Here is a 19,520-nt window from a genome sequence, read left to right as displayed (position 1 = left end):
CCACAAAGGAAATAAATAAATATTCCAATTCCTAGGTTCTGATCGAATTAACTTAAAGCACCTTAAGAATGAATCCTACTAAGCATAAAACTCAATATGTGAACCAAAATTTATTGCTAAACATATTGCTTCATCTCGCATGAATAATATTGAAGCATTACCCTTTTATTTTTTGCACCTTATATTCAATTAGAATTTACATCCAAATGGTTACTACTGCAGAACCCACCTCCACTAAGCAAAGCATCCAATACCTAGCCATCTAAGATGCTTGTGATAAGACAAGTATGTTTGCATATAATGTTAGCTTGTAGGTCATTTATTGAAGGAGTTTGCCATAGTTGAAGGCCTAGATATAAAAGCAAACCAGAGATTATACTTCAGCAGTGATAATCCAATTGAAGATGTTCAAGGTATTAAAACTACTACTATATCTCCCCTTGGAATGGTGAAATTGCAAGCAGTGAGAGTTTATTAGGTCTAACAAAGTAAAATTTTTTTAGTTTTATCCCGACTGATCCCATTCTCAAAATGTTATCATTTTTTCAATAATGTATAGACTACAATAAAAACCATTCCATTATATGATGATAAAAATACAACTAAAGATAAGAGCATTAATCCACATAACACAATGAAAGGGCAATTAAATAGATAAACATAAGCATGGGTTCAGCAGTATATACCTCAACTTCAATGACACTAAATCCGAATCTAAAATCCCCTTCAACTGCAACAATAAGTCAATCTGGACAAGCCACTGCAGTCGAATTGCACCGAGACCAACCCCTATAGTCCCCCAAGTCCCTGCATCCAACCTAGTCCTGGGCTCTATCTAAATCAACAGAGCTCTACCTACATCCATGGTGTTTGCACCCTCGGACACTACTCCCGGAGCCGGGCTTCCAACTCCAAGAATCGCAATCTGTCTCAAGAAATAAAAACAATATAGTAATTGAATTGAGAGAATCACCAGGGTGAGAAACATTTTTGCTTCGAAACACTAGGTACTCAATGTGAATATAACAGAACCACAATGCCTACAATTAATACAGTTACACGGCATAAAAAAAATTTGAGGAAGCCATACTTTAGTGCTCTCATACACATTTGTAACTAGTCTAAAACCTTTCCCATGAATTACGCAATTACAGTGAATAGATTATCAATGCCAAAAAATAAAACACAACTATGAAGACATGAATGACTTGATACCAAACAAATAGCAGCACAAAATTCAAAATCTTATACATTTAACAACCAAAACGAAATAAAAATGAAGAAACTAACTCACCTGTTCTGGCAGATCGAGTGTGCAGGCAGCAAGGCGAGGCAAGGTGCTGCGAGATAAGGCGAGGTGCGTCGAGTGGCGGATAGGGCTTCGACGGATCAATCAGTGCAGATCCTCAGAGACCGACGGAAGCTATGGATGAAGACGACAGATCAACAGCTATGGATGAAGACGATGGACCGATGGAGGAGAACGCACCGCACACGATTTTCAGGGAGCAAATTGGGGGCTGGCTAGGGTTTTTTTTCTTTTGGGACAAAATGTCAAGGATTTTTGGGTATTTTGAAAAAATAGAGATATATTCGGTTAGTATACCTAATCCAAACAGAAGAATATTCATTTTTTAAACAAAATATTCTGTTATCTTAGACGGTATTCTCACGGCAGGGACTTAATTGAAAAAGAAATTAACGTATAGGGACCCAATTGAAAAGATAAAAAATATAGGGATCTAATTAAAAATTCGGTAAAACTATAGGGACCTGCAGAGTACTTAAACCATAATTCTAAAAGGCACTATACAAGTGGGAATCGAATTATGAAAATAAAATTAATTATTAAAAAAGGACTATGAAAGGCACATTATTAGATAACTATGTGTCTCTCCAACTTTATTTAATTTTTAATCTTGTTAACCACTTTGATAATATATTTTATAACTGTAAATAAATGATATATATGAGTTATTGGGACATAACTTTATACACAATAAATGTTGAGAAAACACACTCATGATGTGTTTGTTTGTTTTTATTTTTTTAGAATTACATGTATTTTTGGTGCAAAAAGTATTAAGATTCTAAATTTTTTCTGTGTATCCTTTCAACTAAGAGCCATCCAAATTATGGATGATGCACCCAAAGTCAGTATATTTATTATTAATATTTAAATTAGCATCACAATTTAATCTAAGTGAATTTATAGCAAAACTAAGAAAAAAAGAATAGAGAGAAGGTGAAAATAATCAAATTGAAGTATTAAATTATTTTGTAAGAAGATATCTATTTCTAAACTGATTATTTCTTAACTTAATAAACTCAAATTTATATAATTAATAAAAAAAAGTAAATAATAAATATATGTCATAATAGACATTAACAAAAAAAAGGTTAAGAATCTCAATTCATTTTTAATTATTTTTTAATTTTAAATAAAAAATTGAATCTTTTATCTTTTTATTAAAAACTAACCTTTATATTTAAGTTCTAAATATTAGAATATGAATTACGCCTCTTAATAAGTAATAACCATTACTTCCGAGTCCTAACCAAATAATGAACGAAAGAAACATTGTGGGCCTAATGAGTCAAGTGACACACATGCGTGATGGAACTAGAGCATTTTAAATGTTAAAAGAAGATAAGGAACGAGAGGCCCAAAATTTTATTTTTTTTGTAGGCAAAAATATTGCCCCTAATTGCTTGCTTCCTTGCTTCCCTCCATGCCCAATTCTATTATCGGTAATGATAAAGAGAAAAAAAAACTATTAAAACTTGTTTTATTTAGTATTTATGAATTGTTGCAACAATTAATAAAATATTAAATAAGGTAATTTATAGTTATTTTTGGTTAATTTTTTATTACCAAATATCTCTATTCTATTATACATCCAAATATGTAATTCCTCACTAATTCACTATTATGTTCTATCAATTCACTTTCTTTTCAGATGTCTTAGCTTCAACACCGGAGCAACTACAATATAATTGTACAAATTAACCAAAGAATAATAATAGAATATATAATAAAAATACTATATACTTACAAAAAATAATCATCAAATTAGTTATTATTTATTTATATATAATACATAAATTATTTAGTTAATTTTTAATTTATATTTTATATTTTAAAATATATTTTATACAAATAATTAATTTAATAATTAAATTTTATGTATACCTAACATAATTATAATAATAATAATATATAAGAAGATAGTATGATTTATCATCTTAATTAAGTTGACAAGAAAGGAAGAAAAGTGTTTATTAGTAACACTTAATTAGCACTATATTTTTTTTATGGTTCTTACATTTATTTTCATAAATGGTAATTGTGGAGGAAAAATGCTTTTGTCAAAGGGGTGCTGAGTTTGATAACATCATGAAAAAGCTAAGCCTTGATGCCTTTCTGCATCCTACTTAAGATCAAGTTGTTTGGAAATAAAATTTAATGATAAATTATAAGCTAGACGTTCATATTAAATAAGTCAATTATCTTAACTTTGCCGTGCTTGCGATGAAAAATAAATATATCCATGTATAACTAACCATATGTTACGCGTATTTAAAACTCAATCACTAGTATTAAATATATGTTAAAATATTAAATATATATTAAAAATAAATTAAATAATATACATATTTATATATAATGTAAATATATAGTGATTAATTTAGTGATTAATTTTTTATGTGCAAATTATCTTTTCTATACATAAAAGTATTTTTTTGTTGTATCTTTTGATTCTCAGTATTATTTAATATAATTGTTTTAAGTGAATATATATTAAAATTAGTCAAAAAAAATCAATTATTAAAATATAAAATTTATATTAAAAATAAATTATATATATATATATATATATATATATATATATATATATATATGATATGACTGATTTTAGTATGTGAATAGATGTTTATATTTGATAATATGATAATTAGATTAATATATGTGAAAGAAGATGTGCATGTGTAGCACAAATATAACTAGATCTAAGCATATAGTGGATCTATATATATCTTATATAGCCAAATATGTAATATAATTCATGTAAAATATAATGGGTCTCGCTACTAGCTAGTTAGTATACAACTTAACTCCATATTAAATAAATAATGCATGCAATAAATTAAAGTTGACTCTTATATATATAGCTACTAACTAAACTGTGCCATGCATGTAAACATATATTCATGTGCACAATGATCAAGAGCTTCATTACTGAGCTACACTATAACAATATAGATTATTTTTTAGGGTTATAATGTGTAAAAGAAAATTAAAATTTGTCAAAAAAATAAATTTTGACATTATTTTAACTATAAAAATATGTTAATAAAAATTTTGTCAAAAATAGTATTTTTAACATATAAGTGATTGCGAAAAAAATTTAAATCTTATTTTGATAAATATTGGCTGTCAAAAATAATTTGTTAGAAAATTTTGAGAACATATTTTCTGTGATACTTATTAATTGTCAAAAATATTATTTATTTTGACACTTATTGACTATAAAATATTTTCAACAAAAAATTTTAACAAAGAATGAAATGAGATCTTGAAACTAAAGAATAAATTGAGATTTTGAAGATAAAGAATGAGTAGTATAATCCTAAACTGAGAGCAATGTGATGTCAAAATTAACAGAGCCCAAAGAAGAAGAAAAATAGTGGAGTAAATTGAAAACAAATGAGTATCAAAATTGAGGAGTAATTTTCTACGGTCAAATTATTCATCAAGAAAACATAGAAAATTTGACATTTGTGATATTTGTCAAAAATATATATTAATTTTGACATTTAATTATGATGTTAAAAAATAAAGTGTTAAAATAACTCTATTTTCTTGTAGTGCTACTCAATTCAATCAATTCCATATTTATATTATCTTCTTATTAAATGATTATTACTGAAACTAACTCAAAAGACAATGATTTTAATTCATTACTAAAGATAAAGATAAAGGTAATAAGTTAATGACAATATTATTTGAGTTTAATTTCTCTCAGTAAATTTTATGATGATGCGGACTAAATTGTTGCTCTCTTTTTTAACATATATCTAAGTTTATTATTTTTGCGCATTTGTATTCATCGTATATGTGCAATCACATCAGAGATTAATGTTTTAATTTAGTATAATATAATAATTTAATAATAAATTCAACTAGATAACCAACTATTTTTTTATTATTATCAACAAAATTTTAAATTCTAAATTTTAAATCCTAAATTTAAATGTTAAATCTTAATCATCCAAAACAGTAAAAATTAAAAAATAATTTTAAAATAAAAATATCTAATTAAAATTAATTAATTAATTAAAAGTTAACTTTTTTATACTTAATCTTTACGATACACGTTATAGTTGCTCAGTGTGATGATCTCTTGTTCTTCTTCATTGTTGATTTATTCATTTTTTTTAACTCTCTCCCTCTAAATTGTAATAATGTTAATAATTAATTTAGTGTTAACCACCAAAAATGCCCCTAAATTATTCAAATGCTGACAAAAATACATCCGAATTTTACTATCAATAAAAATGCCTTCAAATAATTTAAAAACACAATAAAAATACCCAACAGTAAATATATATTTTCAAAAAATGCCTTAGAGATTGAATTTTGATTCAGTTTTTTGCAAGCATGATTATAAAATTGAGATATTATTATTCTTAAAATTTGGTGATTTTTCGTTAAGTATATAATTTTTTTGTTAACAACCAATAATACTTTTAAAAAATTACAAAAAAATATATACTTAACAAAAATCACCAAATTTTAAGAACAATAATATCTCATTTGTTTAATCATGCTTGCAAAATATCGCACCAAAATTCAATCTCTAATATATTTTTTGAGAAATACATATTTAATGTTAGTTTTTTTCAAGATTATCTAACATTAAATATGTATTTCTCAAAAAATATATTAGAGATTGAATTTTAATGCGATTTTCAGCAAGCATGATTAGAAAAATGAGATATTATTATCTTTAAAATTTGGTAATTTTTTGTTAAGTATGTAATTTTTTGTTAACAATCAATAATACTTTTAAAAATCACAAAAAATACATACTCAGCAAAAAAATTACCGAATTTTAAGAATAATAATATCTCATTTTTATAATCATGCTTACAAAAAATTACGTCAAAATTCAATCTCTAAGATAATTTTTGAAAATACATACTTACTGTTAGATATTTTTTATGCATTTTTAAATTATTTAAAGGTATTTTTGTCGATAGTAAAATTTGGGTGCATTTTTGTCAGCGTTTGAATAATTTGGGGGTGTTTTTGGTAGTTAACCCTTAAATTTAAGATACATATATAATACAAATGAAAAAAATGAAAAGATTTAGAGAATAATGTGGGGTGCCCTAAGGGCGCATATGGAATAGGGTTAGAGAGTTATATAAAAATCATATTTATCAGATAAATATTTTTGGAGTGCCCTAATAACTTGCTATTATAAAAAAAAATGCAATGGAATCATTTTTGAAATTGGAGTAGTATATGAACTTAAATTTATTGCTATATTAATTAATAAAAAAAATTGGTCAAAGATGATGTCCGTCAACTTTCTTGACCCATCGACGATGACATTTATCTATTATATATCTCCACGTATTGATAACATTTTTCTTTAATTAGTATAGAAAGGGATAAGTTTTTTTTTCATAATTAACATGAAATAATGTTTTCATTATATATATAGAAAAAAGTGACGTGCATATAACATAGTTTTAGTTTCCTTTATCTCAAATAACCTTACCACCAGGATGCTGTTTGTGAAATCATGCAAGCGTAAGAGGCTATTGGTCTTGGTTAGTATATATCTTCTTTATATTACTATTTACATGTGATATACTAATTAATTAATTAATATGTAATTATTTAATTTCTTTCAAGTATAATTAGATATAGTCTAATCACAGTGCATGCTATATATATGTTCATATCTGACCCAACACTAAAGCCCAGGTCTAAATAAAAGGCCCAATCCAAGAATTAGTCATCACTTGACACCGACCTTCTCATACGAAGTCGGTTCCTATATAGACTTGCTCCAAAGAAGTCGGATTGAAGATTAGTTGGCAGATAAACTTTATTCCAATAAATAACTGCCCGTAAAATCTCTCAACCCACTTCCAGCAGCCATATCTCAACTTTCCTAAGATAAAGGGATGGTTATCCACCTAAGTAGGTGGAACTACTCCAACGGTGGTTATTGGTTCACCATTATAAATACAATGACACTCCTCAGGTATCTCTAAGTTCCAATACTTTCTAAACCTGCTAAACCATTTGCTGATTTAGGCATCGGAGTGTCTTTGCAGGTACCACCCCCTATTCTTTCACATACTCAAGTCGGGCGGCAGCTCCCAGACGCGAGCCTAGTCGGAGATTACCTCCACCCAATGCATGGGCCATTTTCACAAGCCTGATCCACTAACTTCAGGTTACCCACGTAACATTGGCGCCGTTGCCGGGGACCTGGAGATTAACTAAGGATGGCAGATGAATTCAACGAAGATAAAAATACGGCATTCGATTCTGAGCAAGAGAATCAGGATACTAGTAACAACGACATAGCGATAGTCACCCACTAAGGGGCGACCAACCAGAATAAAGAAGGCATCTCGGGAGTAAAGGATCAAAAGGGAAACTCCTCTGAGGGACGCGAATCTGGAAAGGAAGGGCAGCCCCATGCAGCTGACTTCATGGGACTGTTCCATGGCCACCAAGGGCGCCTGGAGCAGTTGGAGCAAGAGCGACAATGAGAAGCGGAGATAAATCTGAGGAACGAGATCGAGCGACGAAAGGAGCTTGAAGAAAAGCTCCTAAGGTTAGAATCCACCCTCAAAGGGCGAAGCTCCCGCAGTGATCGAGAAGATTCCCTCTTAGGGGGAGAAGATCCGTTCAATGAGGACATTATGAGGACAAAAGTTCCAAGAAACTTTAAAAGCCCTTATATGGACCTCTACGACGGAACCACGGACCCTAAGCATCATTTAAGCAGTTTTAAAAGTCGGATGTACCTAGCCGACGCTTCTGATGCTACTCGCTGCAAAGCCTTTCCAACAACCCTTACTAAAGCAGCGATGAAGTGGTTTGATAGCCTCCCCCAAGGTCGGTCACTAGTTTCGATGACCTCTCGTGAAAGTTCTTCATGCGATTCTCAATCCAAAAGGATAAAGTCAAGCACGCACTGAGCCTCCTGGGAGTAAAACAAGAGGTCGGGGAGCCTTTATGGGACTACATGGAAAGGTTCAACAAAGCGTGCTTGGAGATCCAAGACCTACCCATGGAGGCAGTGATTATGGGCCTAGTAAATGGACTCCGAGAAGGCCCTTTCTCCTAGTCCATCTTGAAAAGACACCCGACCTCCCTGAGTGATGTACAAGAGAGAGCTGAGAAGTACATCAACATGGAGGAAAATGCCAGGCTTCGAGAGCCAAGTTGGCGACCTGGGCACTCTCACTCATCAAAAGAGAAAGAGAGAGAGCCCAAGAAAAAAGAGGAAGTCAGCCCTGAGAGGCCTAGGAGATACCACTCCTACACCCCTCTGCAAGTTTTCCTAGTAGATGTATACAGGGAAATCTGCCACACTGAACGACTACCTCCCCCTAGGCCCATCAAAAATAAAAAGGGGGGAAGTCGTGGCGACTACTGTGAGTACCATAAGTTGTACGGTCACTCAACAAATGATTGTTACGACCTTAAAAATGTGATAGAAAAATTGTCCAGGGAAGGTCGGCTGGACAGATATCTTATAGAAAGGTCGGACCATCATGACAAAAGGAAGCGAGATGACGAGGATCGAAGAGATACACCACTGCAAACCCCAGAAAGACATATTCACATGATCTCGGAAGGATTTGGCGGAGGGGGTCTCACCAAGTCATCTCACAAGAGGCACTTGTAGGAAGTCTACCAGGTCAGTAGCGAAGCTCCTGACCTACCCACTATTTCTTTCACTAAGAAAGATGGGCAAGGTATCATTCCCGGACATGCTGATCTAGTTGTGATAACCATGATCCTTGCCAATGCCAATCTCCCCAGAACCCTGGTGGATCAGGGAAGCTCAGCCGACATCCTTTTTAAACCAGCATTTGATAAGCTGGGACTAGATGAAAAGGAATTAAGAGCTTACCCGATACCCTATATGGACTGGGGGACACACCAATAAAGCCACTAGGATTCATACCCCTCCACACAACTTTTGGAAAAGAGAAAAAATCCAAAACTCTGAGTATCGACTTCATAGTCGTCGATGTGGGTTCAGCCTACAATGCCCTAATAGGCAAAACTATCTTAAATCATCTTGGAGCAGTGGTGTCCACCCCCCACCTTTGCATGAAATTCCCAAAACCAGAGGGAATATCAACCATTAGGGGACACCAGAAATTGGCGAGAAAATGCTACAATGAAAGCCTGAACCTGAGGGAAAGGGCAAGGAGGTGCACACCATTGAGCTAGGAGGAGTCTGAGCTAAAGAAAAGTTGCGACCGCAACCCGACGGAAGAACTGAAAAGGTACAGGTCAGAGAAGAGGAAGGAAAAAAAACCAATATAGGAGCCAATCTGGAAGAAGATCTGAAACAAAAGCTCATAAGGCTCCTACGAGAGAATTCTGACCTCTTTGCCTGGAAAGCCTCTGACATGCCAGGGATAGATCCCGAGCTCATGTCACATAAGCTTTCAGTATACCCCGGATCGCGACCTGTTCAGCAAAGAAGACGGAAGCTCAAATCTGAAAGGGCTCAAGTAGTGGAAGACCAAGTACAAGCCCTCCTAGAGGCCGGCTTCAATAAAGAGGTCAAGTATCCAGCATGGCTGGCGAATGTGGTGCTGGTCAAAAAACAAAACGACAAGTGGAGGATATGCGTCGATTACACAGACTTAAATAAGGCATGTCCCAAAGACCCATATCCACTTCCTAACATTGATACCTTAGTAGACTCCAGCTCGGAGTATCAATACTTGTCGTTTATGGATGCATACTCGGGATATAATCAAATTTCGATGTACAAGCCGGATTAAGAAAAGACATATTTCATCACGCCAAGAGCAAACTATTGTTATGTGGTCATGCCTTTCGGATTGAAAAATTCAGGGGCCACATATCAAAGACTTATGAATAAGGTGTTTACCCCTCACCTTGGGAGCTTAATGGAAGTCTATGTAGACGATATGCTGGTAAAAACCAAGGAGGGGGGCGACCTCTTGACCAATCCCAAGCAAGTCTTCGACACCATCAGGATGCATGGGATGAGATTGAATCCCACAAAATGCACCTTCGCGGTGGAGGATGGAAAATTTCTGGGATTTATGCTTACACAAAGGGGATTGAAGCCAACCCCGACAAGTGCAGGGCAGTCCTGGAAATGAAAAGCCCGACTTGTGTGATGGAGGTCCAGCAATTGAATGGCCGACTTGCAGCTCTCTCCAGGTTCTTAGAAGGATCAGCACTAAGATCCTTACAACTCTTCTCCCTACTAAGAAAAGGATGCCAGTTCAAATGGACTCCTGAATGCGAAGAAGCATTCCAGGAGTTCAAAAGGTTTTTAAGCCAACCTTTTATTCCGACCCGACCTAAAGTTGTGGAGGAACTCGTCCTGTATTTGTCTGTAGCATACAAAGCTGTAGCATCAGCTCTAATACGGGAAGATGAGGTCGGGAAGCATCCTGTATACTTCACCAGCAAGGTTCTACAAGACCCTGAATTAAGGTATCAAAAACTCCAGAAGTTTGTGTATGCCTTAATAGTAGCCTCTCGAAGGCTACGTCCTTATTTTCAAACTCACACAATAAGAGTTTGAACAAACCAACCCATGAAACAAATCTTCCAGAAGACGGATATTGCGGGTAGAATGGTTCAATGGGCCATAGAGCTATCTGAGTTTGACTTAAAGTACGAAACTCGGACAACAATTAAAGCCCAATGCCTCACCAACTTTATGGCTGAATATGCAGGAGATCAAGAGGAAGCCTCCACTACATGGGAGCTATATGTAGATGGATCCTCTAACAAAATCGGAAGCGGTGCAGGCATAATACCAGTCAACCAAGAGGGAACTCAAGTGGAAGTCTCCTTCAAATTTGAATTTTCAGCTTCTAACAATCAGGCAAAATATGAAGCCTTGATTGCAGGATTAAAACTGGCAGAAGAAGTCGGTGCAACCAAAGTAGTCGTCTTCAGTGACTCTCAAGTGGTGACCTCCCAAATAAACAGAGAGTATCAAGCTAAAGACCCCAACATGAAGAGGTATTTAGACAAAGACCCCAAATAAACGGAGAGTATCAGGCTAACGACCGCTTATGCTCAAAAGAACCGAAAAAATGTAAGAAAGGATAAAAATCAAAATAGGAGAAGGGAAATCAAGATCCAAATCACAGTGAAAAGTATAGCACCTCACCGGGCGAAACTTCTCAAAATCGTCACTTTTGACCAGACAGCTACAGAGGAGAAGCCTGGTAAGTGTTGAACCAGTATTCTCCATAACCGTCACCATTCATCGGTCCAAACCCGTCGCCGGGGCCGACTGGGTTGAAACCTACAGTCCTATTGGGAGAGCGACGTGGCGGGCTTTGGAAGCCCCGGTCGCCAGAGCAAAAGTGCATGGGGTTCAGACAAGAGTTGTGGTACATCATTGGAGAATCAGAGAAGCGAGAATGAGGCTTCGAAGAGTGACAGTGGCCATGAGAAATATAATTTAATAATGTAAAATAATGTAAAATAATTTAATTATTTCCAAATAATATAAAATAATTTATGAAAAATATTTTTATATGTATTGATATGTTTTATATTCATTTTAAAGTAAAAGATTATACTTGCCATTTTTAAAATATTATGTATTAAAATGGTGTTAATGTATATATATACTAATATATTCTATATTTATAAAGCGTATGAATACTCTTCTTTCATAACATCCTTTAATTTTCATTTAATAGAATCTAATGGTTCATAAAAAATGGTGCATCTAGTGCACACAAAATGGTTGAGACGATTCTAGACATACCCCAAAGAAGATGTCCCTCTCTAAAGAAAACGTAGACCAAAACAAAAATATAAATTACACAGATAAGATTGAAAAATATAACAAAAAACTACATTATATCTTATAAAAAACTTCCTTAAATACAACGTTTTCAGTCCTGGTAGGATCAACTAATCCTTCATCACAAAGTAAAATCTTAAGACCATTTCTATTCCTAACTCGGGAAAGAGCTACATAAGACAAAACACAGGACGACACAAGAACAAACCGACTGTTGATAATGTCTGACCCTGGATTTTGTTGATTGTCATCGCAAATGACAAAGAAACTGGGAATTAACGGCGTTGGAATTTAAACGGTATAACCGTATCACTGGGAATCAAATTCATTCTGGTGATAAAAACTTTATCCCTAACATTGCTACCAGAAACAATATCCGCACCGATCACATTTGTCTCTAGATCTCGCACAACAAGTCGAGTCCCATTACACAAACCCCCAGCTGGATCAATATTCCTCAACAAAATAATAGCCACGCCTATTTTCAACTTCAACGAATGATTAGGTAGACCAGAACACCTAATCTGATTCAAGAATTCAACATTTATCCAATCAATATCAACATCAGAATAGGCATCACTACCACATATCGAATCAGCACTGAGATAATTTTTCTCCTCACTAGACAACAAGTCAACTATATAATTGTTTATCTCTTCAACATTCTCGACAGTCGGAGCCAATATTGCCCTATCCTGGAAAAAGCTTGGAACACGAAAATTATGAACCAAATTCGGATAGATTGTATTTACAATATCTTCCACTGAATTTTCCAAAATAGGAATGATTAGATCAGAAGAAATATCAACAAAAATTTATCATTGACCAGAGTTCCACATCGACCTTCACCAATTTGAAGTATCCAATCTAAAAACGACCTTAACTCCTGAGCAGTTGATTGTTCCAATCTACTTGCTAACCTCATATTTTTTTTCAGTCGCAAAACTTTGCAGTATTTCTAGAGGACAGAAGAATTTATGGAAGCCATCACAATCTCAGCACGAGAACCTTTTGGAATAACTGGCAAGACCTGCCTGAAATCACCACCAAGAACGACCACCTTCCCACCAAAAGGTAAATCTTTATTCCTATCAGAGACTGAAACCATTATATCACACAACATCCTATCTAGCGCTTGAAATGCTAATTTGTTAGTCATCGGTGCCTCATCCCAAATAATCAAATCGGCCAATCAGAATACCTCAGCTTTTGGACTATCTTTCTTAATCCGACAAACAGTGTCTTCAGTCAGCTCAACAGGAATATTGAACATAGAATGCGCCGTCTTACCACCAGGTAACAACAGAGAAGCAATACCACTAGAAGCAACGTTTATAACAATGTTTTTCTCAGATCGCAATCTAGCTGACAAAACTCTATATAAAAGAGTTTTTCCAGTGCCACCAAACCCGTACACAAAAAAGAATCCGTGCCTCTTATTCGAAACACAATCAATAATTTTATTGTAGACCACCCTCTGTTCTTCATTTAACTTTAAGATATTTGCATCGTGCTCATGAGTCAAAGAAACAATATCATACTGCAACTCATGCAACAGCTTCAAATTGCTAAATTGAGAGACTAAAGAGTTATTAGGAACCGGTATGCCAGCATAATTTCTCAATGATTTTCCATTACTCTACAATAGTTTCTCAATCTCCAACAAACAAAATGTTTGCAACTCGTCCTGACTCATTGTTAGATCTACGTTTAACGATAATTAATAAATATTAGCACCATAATATCATTTATATACTGTGTGCGTGCGTGTGTGCTTGCCTGTCATATAATAAATTCATCATGAACAAAATTCTTACCAGGATATTGCAGCTCATGTTTTTTGTGATAAAGAATATCATCAGACAAATAAGCCCAAGTTTGTTCCCAAACTGACAGAGGTCTTCCCATGGAACAAGATAGCAACAGCATCACAAAAAGCCTCCTTAGCTGTGCAGCTGACGCTAACTCAGTGACTTCCTTAATAGCAGAAACATACTCCTTATCATCTATCAAAAATCCCATGGCGGAACATGCCTCTTGAAATGTATCATAAGTAACACCATTCACGGTTCTTATACTTCGAAAACTGTTACAACCTCTCTGCACATTCAAAAGCATCCACATGCAGAAAAGTTCACCAGATGAGGGATAAGCGAAACTCAATCTTCCAATTGAGAATTCCCTCTGTCTTGGCTTCCACTCTCTGCTATTCAAACAATAGACAAATTTGCTTGGATATTCAACATATGTTAAAGACCGCCCCTCCGGGAACCGCCTGTTGGCCATCATCCAACTCGTAAACATCGTCAGCAAATCTTTATTGCGCAAATAAACATGAATAGTGATATCAACATCATCAAATACAACATGTTGCTAGTTCGGCAAGTGAAAAGTCAACCTCTGTACCGACGGCCATCTATGATGAATATCATAAGCAAAAATTCTCCACATGGATTCAGACGGTGATAAATAACGACAATCGTAATACTGTTTGATCTCATCAACCACTTGAGAAGATTCACCAACATCATATGTTTCTCCAACAGTTGCAATCACCCGATCCAGACCCGTATTGACATACTTAAAAAGATACTTAAAGACGTTTGACTTGTTACAGAACTCAAGATGTGAGCTTGATATTTCATTAACAGTAGTGGATTATAGGGCACAACAAATCTGTTATCAATATCAACATCGTTGATCTTCACTGTCATACCCATATTACGACGTCTATATATTGGATAGTGATGTGTGAAAAACGATCCAACACAAAACTCACCGGAAAGTGTACCGGGTCGCATCAAGTAATAATAACTCACGTGAGTGAGGTCGATCCCACAGGGATTGAAGGATTAAGCCATTTTAGTTTAGTGGTTGATTTAGTCAAGCGAACAGGAGTTGATTTGAGTGATTTGTAATTGACAGAAGCTAAATTACATGAAATTAAAGGGAGAGGGATAATTGACAAGAATTTAAAGTGCAGAAGAATTAAAAGAGCTGAATCTTAAAGTGCAAGTAATATAAATTACAGAAACTTAGATTGCAAGAAATATAAATGACTGAAGCTTAAAATGCAAGAAATGTAAATTGCTTGAATTCTAAAAGGAATTGGGAATTGGTGTTGCAGAAATTAAACAAGAGAAAGTAAAATGGCATTAAACAGAGAAGTAAAGGATGAATTAAAATTCAACAGAGCTAAACAAGAGAAGAATAATTGCTTGAGAAGACGAACAGAAAGTGAATTGTAGCTTAATTGCAATAACTAAAACAAAGTTGAAGATCTTAGGGTTGGAGGAGACTAGAAAACAAGTCTAGATCTCAAGTCCTTCCTTGATCCAACCAAGAATAATAGCAAAAAAGAAATAAAAGAGTGAATTGCAAGAAACGTAGAAGATGAAAGCAGTAAATGGAATTTGAATTCAAATCACTAAATCTTGAATTATGCAGAGAAAGGAACAAAGAGATCTCAAGGTGAGATTGAGATAGAATTTCCTCAATTCTCAACACCCAAGATTCAAATAAAGCTTTGCAGAATAGGAAACAAGAAAACCCAGAGGAAGAAAACTCAATTCTCCTCCCAATTCTCCAAGATCCAAAATCAAAGTTACAGAATGAAAAATTCTAAAAGAGGTAAAAACGTTCAAAGTAAAAGTTCCGGTCCCGATCTAAATCAAACTAACTTCTATTTATACACTTTCTTCTAATGATCTTGAAGCCTTGAATTTGGGCCCTTGTCCTTGATGGAATTGGATTGAAGATAGCCTCAGTTGATTGCTCTTGGACTTGAGAAGAAATCCGTTTGCAATTTGGATTTGGAGCATTCACGTTTGAGTCAACGTTTGAGGCAAACGTTGACTCAAACATTTGCGTGTTAACATTATGCAGAACGGTGTTTTTCTGTCACTCACGTTTGAGTTCACGTTTGAAGTCAAACGTGAGCTCAAACGTGCTCCCTCCAAGGCCATTTTGCAGCCAACGTTTGACCTCAAGTTTGAAGCAAACGTTGGCGCAAACGTTAAGTCCCCCTAGTGTAGTTTTGAGCCAACGTTTGACCTCAAGTTTGAGGCAAAAACGTTGGCGCAAACGTTAAGTCCCCCCTGTTGTAGTTTTGAGCCAATGTTTGACCTCAAGTTTGAGGCAAACGATGGCATAAACGTTGGCTTCCCCAGGGTGTATTTTTGAACCAACGTTTGACCTCAAGTTTGAGGCAAACGTTGGCACAAACGTTGGCTTCTCCAGGGCTTGTCTTTGAACCAACGTTTGACCTCAAGTTTGAGGCAAACGTTGGCACAAACGTGAGCTTTTCCCAGGGTGGCTTTGATGCCTTCATTTCAATTGCTTCCATCCCCTTTCTTCAACCTTCCTCTAAGCCTTTTGGTCACCTGTCATCAATCAACAAATGCATCAAAGCTATGCTAAAATCATGAGACTTCTTATCATCCTTGACATATAAGCAATTATAGCATAAAACCTCATGAAAATGCATCAATTTACTCATGGTTGATTGAATCCAAATACACATGAATTTCTACCCAAATGGCTTACTTGTAACTCAAGAAAGTGTATATAACCTATTAAAAACAAAGGAAAAAGACTAGTAAAACTAGGCTAAGATGCCTTGGCATCACAACACCAAACTTAAATCTTGCTTGTCCCCAAGCAAGCATCAAACATAAGAGAGAATGAAATGAAACAGAGAAGTGTGTATATCCTTATTGAGTATATAGTTGAATTCAGTCCATGGGATTTTTATGCAGACAATGGTGGTTCATTTATTGTTTGCTGTTACATAAGAGATGTTTCCTTAAAGGTTTACTAAGTTTGCTGCTATAAGGCTTTACTTTTGCTTGTTCCCTTGCTAACTTTTCCTTCTTTGTTTTGCTCAGAGAGCTTATTATTCTTTGAAGGCTTGGTGGCAAATGTTGCAGTAGCCTTTGGCTTAATTTTTGCTCAACATTCCTTCACCACAGACACATGGCTCACCCTTTTCTTCCTAGGATCATTGATGCCCGGCATCTCTTTGGATAACTAAGTATTTTGTAGCTAGGTTGCTCTTTATTGTGGACTTTCAGTTGGCAATCCCAAATCAGTTGATCTAAGTGGCCAAGTTTTGAAATACTCCTCAGAACTTACTTGTCCAAGCATATCCTAATACAAAAACACCACAGGCATGTGTCCTAGGGTCCAAGCTATTGGTGCCTAGCCTTATTGTTTATTTTCTTTGCCACTTTTGGCTTTTTCTCTTCCTTTTTCTTTTTGTTATTTCCTTCTCAAGAGATCTTTTAATGATACAAGCCTTCATAACAACAAACCAGTTCACACTTCAAAGAACATATCATTATGCAGCATTTATTTTATGAACCATGCATTAAATCAACAAATACCACCACTGACTTTCATTCTCACTTTTGCAACATTGGATATTTACTTCCTAATTCAAACATTTCTCTTTTATTGAATTAAAAAGGCATAAGGGACAAAGCATGCATTTAGTTAGGTGAAAGTGAATAAACACAAGAACATACTTAGGCTAGCCTATTTATTGCAAAGTTAAACAGACAGGATGCAAAAACTAATAAAATGACTATCAACTAAATAAGCATGCTCTTTCTTTATTGAATGTGATAAGCAAGGAGCAATTCCACCTTTCAATTGTCTTTCTTTTTCTTCTCACTTGCTTGTTTGCTGGTTTCTCCCTTGTCCTTACCTGTTAGCTTTTGCCAGAATCCAGCTTTCTTCATTGTCTCTTTTACTCTGTCTTCAAGGAATAATGCTTTTTCTACTTCTCTTTCATTCCTCCCCTTGAAGTATTCATCATAAGTAGGAAATGCTGGTTCCATATTGTGTAGATGATCCACAATGTAGCTCAACTTTATTTGGCCATTTATGTTATAGTCAGCTTGAACTCCGTACTTTGCATCCTGAAGGGTTGTGAATTCTTTGAAAGCTCTCATGTTCTCAACTTGCAGTTGAGTCAACTGGTCAAATGATTCATGAAATTGGAAAGCTTGTTCCTGTTGCATCACTAAGGATCTTGACTCATAATCCCTTTGTTGACTTATCATCCTCAACTAAAACTCCTCTCGTCTTTATTGAGACCTTGTGTACTGTGAATGGAATTCTTCCTGCTTCTCTTGAATCTCCATGTATTGTTGTGACAACCTCTTAATTGCCTCTTGCATCTGAACCATGTCCATATTGTTCTGTGGTTGGTACTGTTGCTGTTCCTCCTATTCTCCTTGTGGTTCTTCTTGTGGTTCTTCTCTTCTTCTCCCTTTTTGTGGCCTTCGACTATGTTGTGCCTCTGTGACAATCATCATCCTCTCGAAGGTTACAGATAGGCTTGGATTCAACCATGTGGGGTTTACATCCTCCATTGGCACTTTGGCTTTTCTGCATAGCCGCATAATGGTACTTGGATAGTGTAGCCAAGCTTTAGCTGAACTCTTCTCTGCAATCCTTTGAATATCACTTGCAATGAACTCGTGAACCTTCACTTCTCCTCCCATTATTATACAGTATAACATGATAGCTCTTTTTTTTGTGACCTCTGAAGTGTTCACTGTGCCTAAGATCGATCTCTTTATTAGCTCATACCACCCTTTTGCTTCAGGAGTGAGATCTCCTCTTCTCAAGTATTTGTACTTGTTGTCAACATCTCCTACCCACTCCGTGTTCACCACACAGATTTCACTAGCAATTTCATCATAACCAGGGTCTTCATTTATTCTTTGGTGGTACCCTGGCTCATCAAAATGGACTATTTTTAGTCCTAAGACTTTCATGATAGTCTTTGAACTGAAATTCACTTCCATTCCCCGTACATAACTCTTGTAAATTGGGGGCTTCATTCATGTCAAGCCTTGGGGTATTAGCATAAAATTCCCTTATGATGTTTGCATTGATCCTAGTGATTGGTGAGGTGAGCTCTTCCCATCTCCTCTTTTTAATCTTGGCTTTCATTTCCTGGCATCCTTCATCCGGTAATAAAATTGGGACTTCCGGATATATAATGTTTACCATTCATCCATTCCAGTTGCAATTGATGGTACCATGATTTGAACTTCCATCGATCATATTCGGGTTCACTTTCTTCAACCATGGGTTCCTTTCCTCTTCTTCGTTTGGCTCTTGAAAAAGAAGCCATGCTCCCTTGATTGGTTCATATTGTTGAGGTTACGGGTGTGTGGAGAAGGTTGGATATTTTTATGCGCTCCTGGAGGAAAAGTGTTTGAGGCTAAGGTAGTATGGGAGATGATGATGAACCAAGGTGTTAGGGATTTGGTAATGAAGAACACAAAGTTTGAATGGTTGGACTCCAAGATGTCTGCAGCTTCTTCGTTCATGTGCATGGCTTAAGGGAGGCTTTTTATAGTCACTTTAATGAGGGATGGATGGTTAAGATTCATTTGGATAATTTACAAATCAAGGGAG

At 35.2% G+C, this 19,520-nt stretch overlaps 2 protein-coding genes across 2 annotated transcripts; both read right to left on the bottom strand.

Annotated features, from left to right (window-relative positions):
• Nucleotides 1–12,361: 12,361 nt before the first annotated feature.
• On the bottom strand, nucleotides 12,362–13,245 carry LOC148546486 (uncharacterized). The gene is made up of 2 exons (XM_088499224.1): nucleotides 13,095–13,245; nucleotides 12,362–12,849 (listed from the first exon to the last, which is right to left on the bottom strand). Exons 1-2 carry the CDS (start codon nucleotides 13,243–13,245, stop codon nucleotides 12,362–12,364), a joined length of 639 nt encoding a protein of 212 aa, XP_088355350.1.
• Nucleotides 13,246–13,278: 33 nt separating this feature from the next.
• LOC107619777 (uncharacterized) lies at nucleotides 13,279–14,806 on the bottom strand. Its single transcript, XM_088499223.1, has 5 exons — nucleotides 14,759–14,806; nucleotides 14,485–14,666; nucleotides 14,344–14,401; nucleotides 13,904–14,186; nucleotides 13,279–13,667 (listed from the first exon to the last, which is right to left on the bottom strand). The coding sequence occupies exons 1-5, from the start codon at nucleotides 14,804–14,806 to the stop codon at nucleotides 13,279–13,281; spliced, it is 960 nt and encodes a 319-aa protein (XP_088355349.1).
• Between the last annotated feature and the right edge of the window lie 4,714 nt (nucleotides 14,807–19,520).

Source organism: Arachis ipaensis, chromosome B9, assembly GCF_059453495.1.
Source record: "Arachis ipaensis isolate K30076 ecotype BB chromosome B9, ASM5945349v1, whole genome shotgun sequence".
Taxonomy (NCBI): Eukaryota; Viridiplantae; Streptophyta; class Magnoliopsida; order Fabales; family Fabaceae; genus Arachis; species Arachis ipaensis.
Note: the sequence above shows the minus strand (reverse complement) of the source record. Positions and strands in the feature narration are given on the sequence as shown.

Bases quoted from the DNA above. Each gene is read 5' to 3' on its own strand.
- LOC148546486 (XM_088499224.1), bottom strand. From the start codon at position 13,245: ATGACTAACAAATTAGCATTTCAAGCGCTAGATAGGATGTTGTGTGAT. The intron at 12,850-13,094 runs GTTCTCGTGCTG...TGGAAAATTCAG, and splicing joins CTTGCCAGTTATTCCAAAAG to TGGAAGATATTGTAAATACA.
- LOC107619777 (XM_088499223.1), bottom strand. From the start codon at position 14,806: ATGGGTATGACAGTGAAGATCAACGATGTTGATATTGATAACAGATTT. The intron at 14,402-14,484 runs GTTGACTTTTCA...TGCGCAATAAAG, and splicing joins AGATGGCCGTCGGTACAGAG to ATTTGCTGACGATGTTTACG. The intron at 13,668-13,903 runs GTAAGAATTTTG...ATAACTCTTTAG, and splicing joins ACATGAGCTGCAATATCCTG to TCTCTCAATTTAGCAATTTG.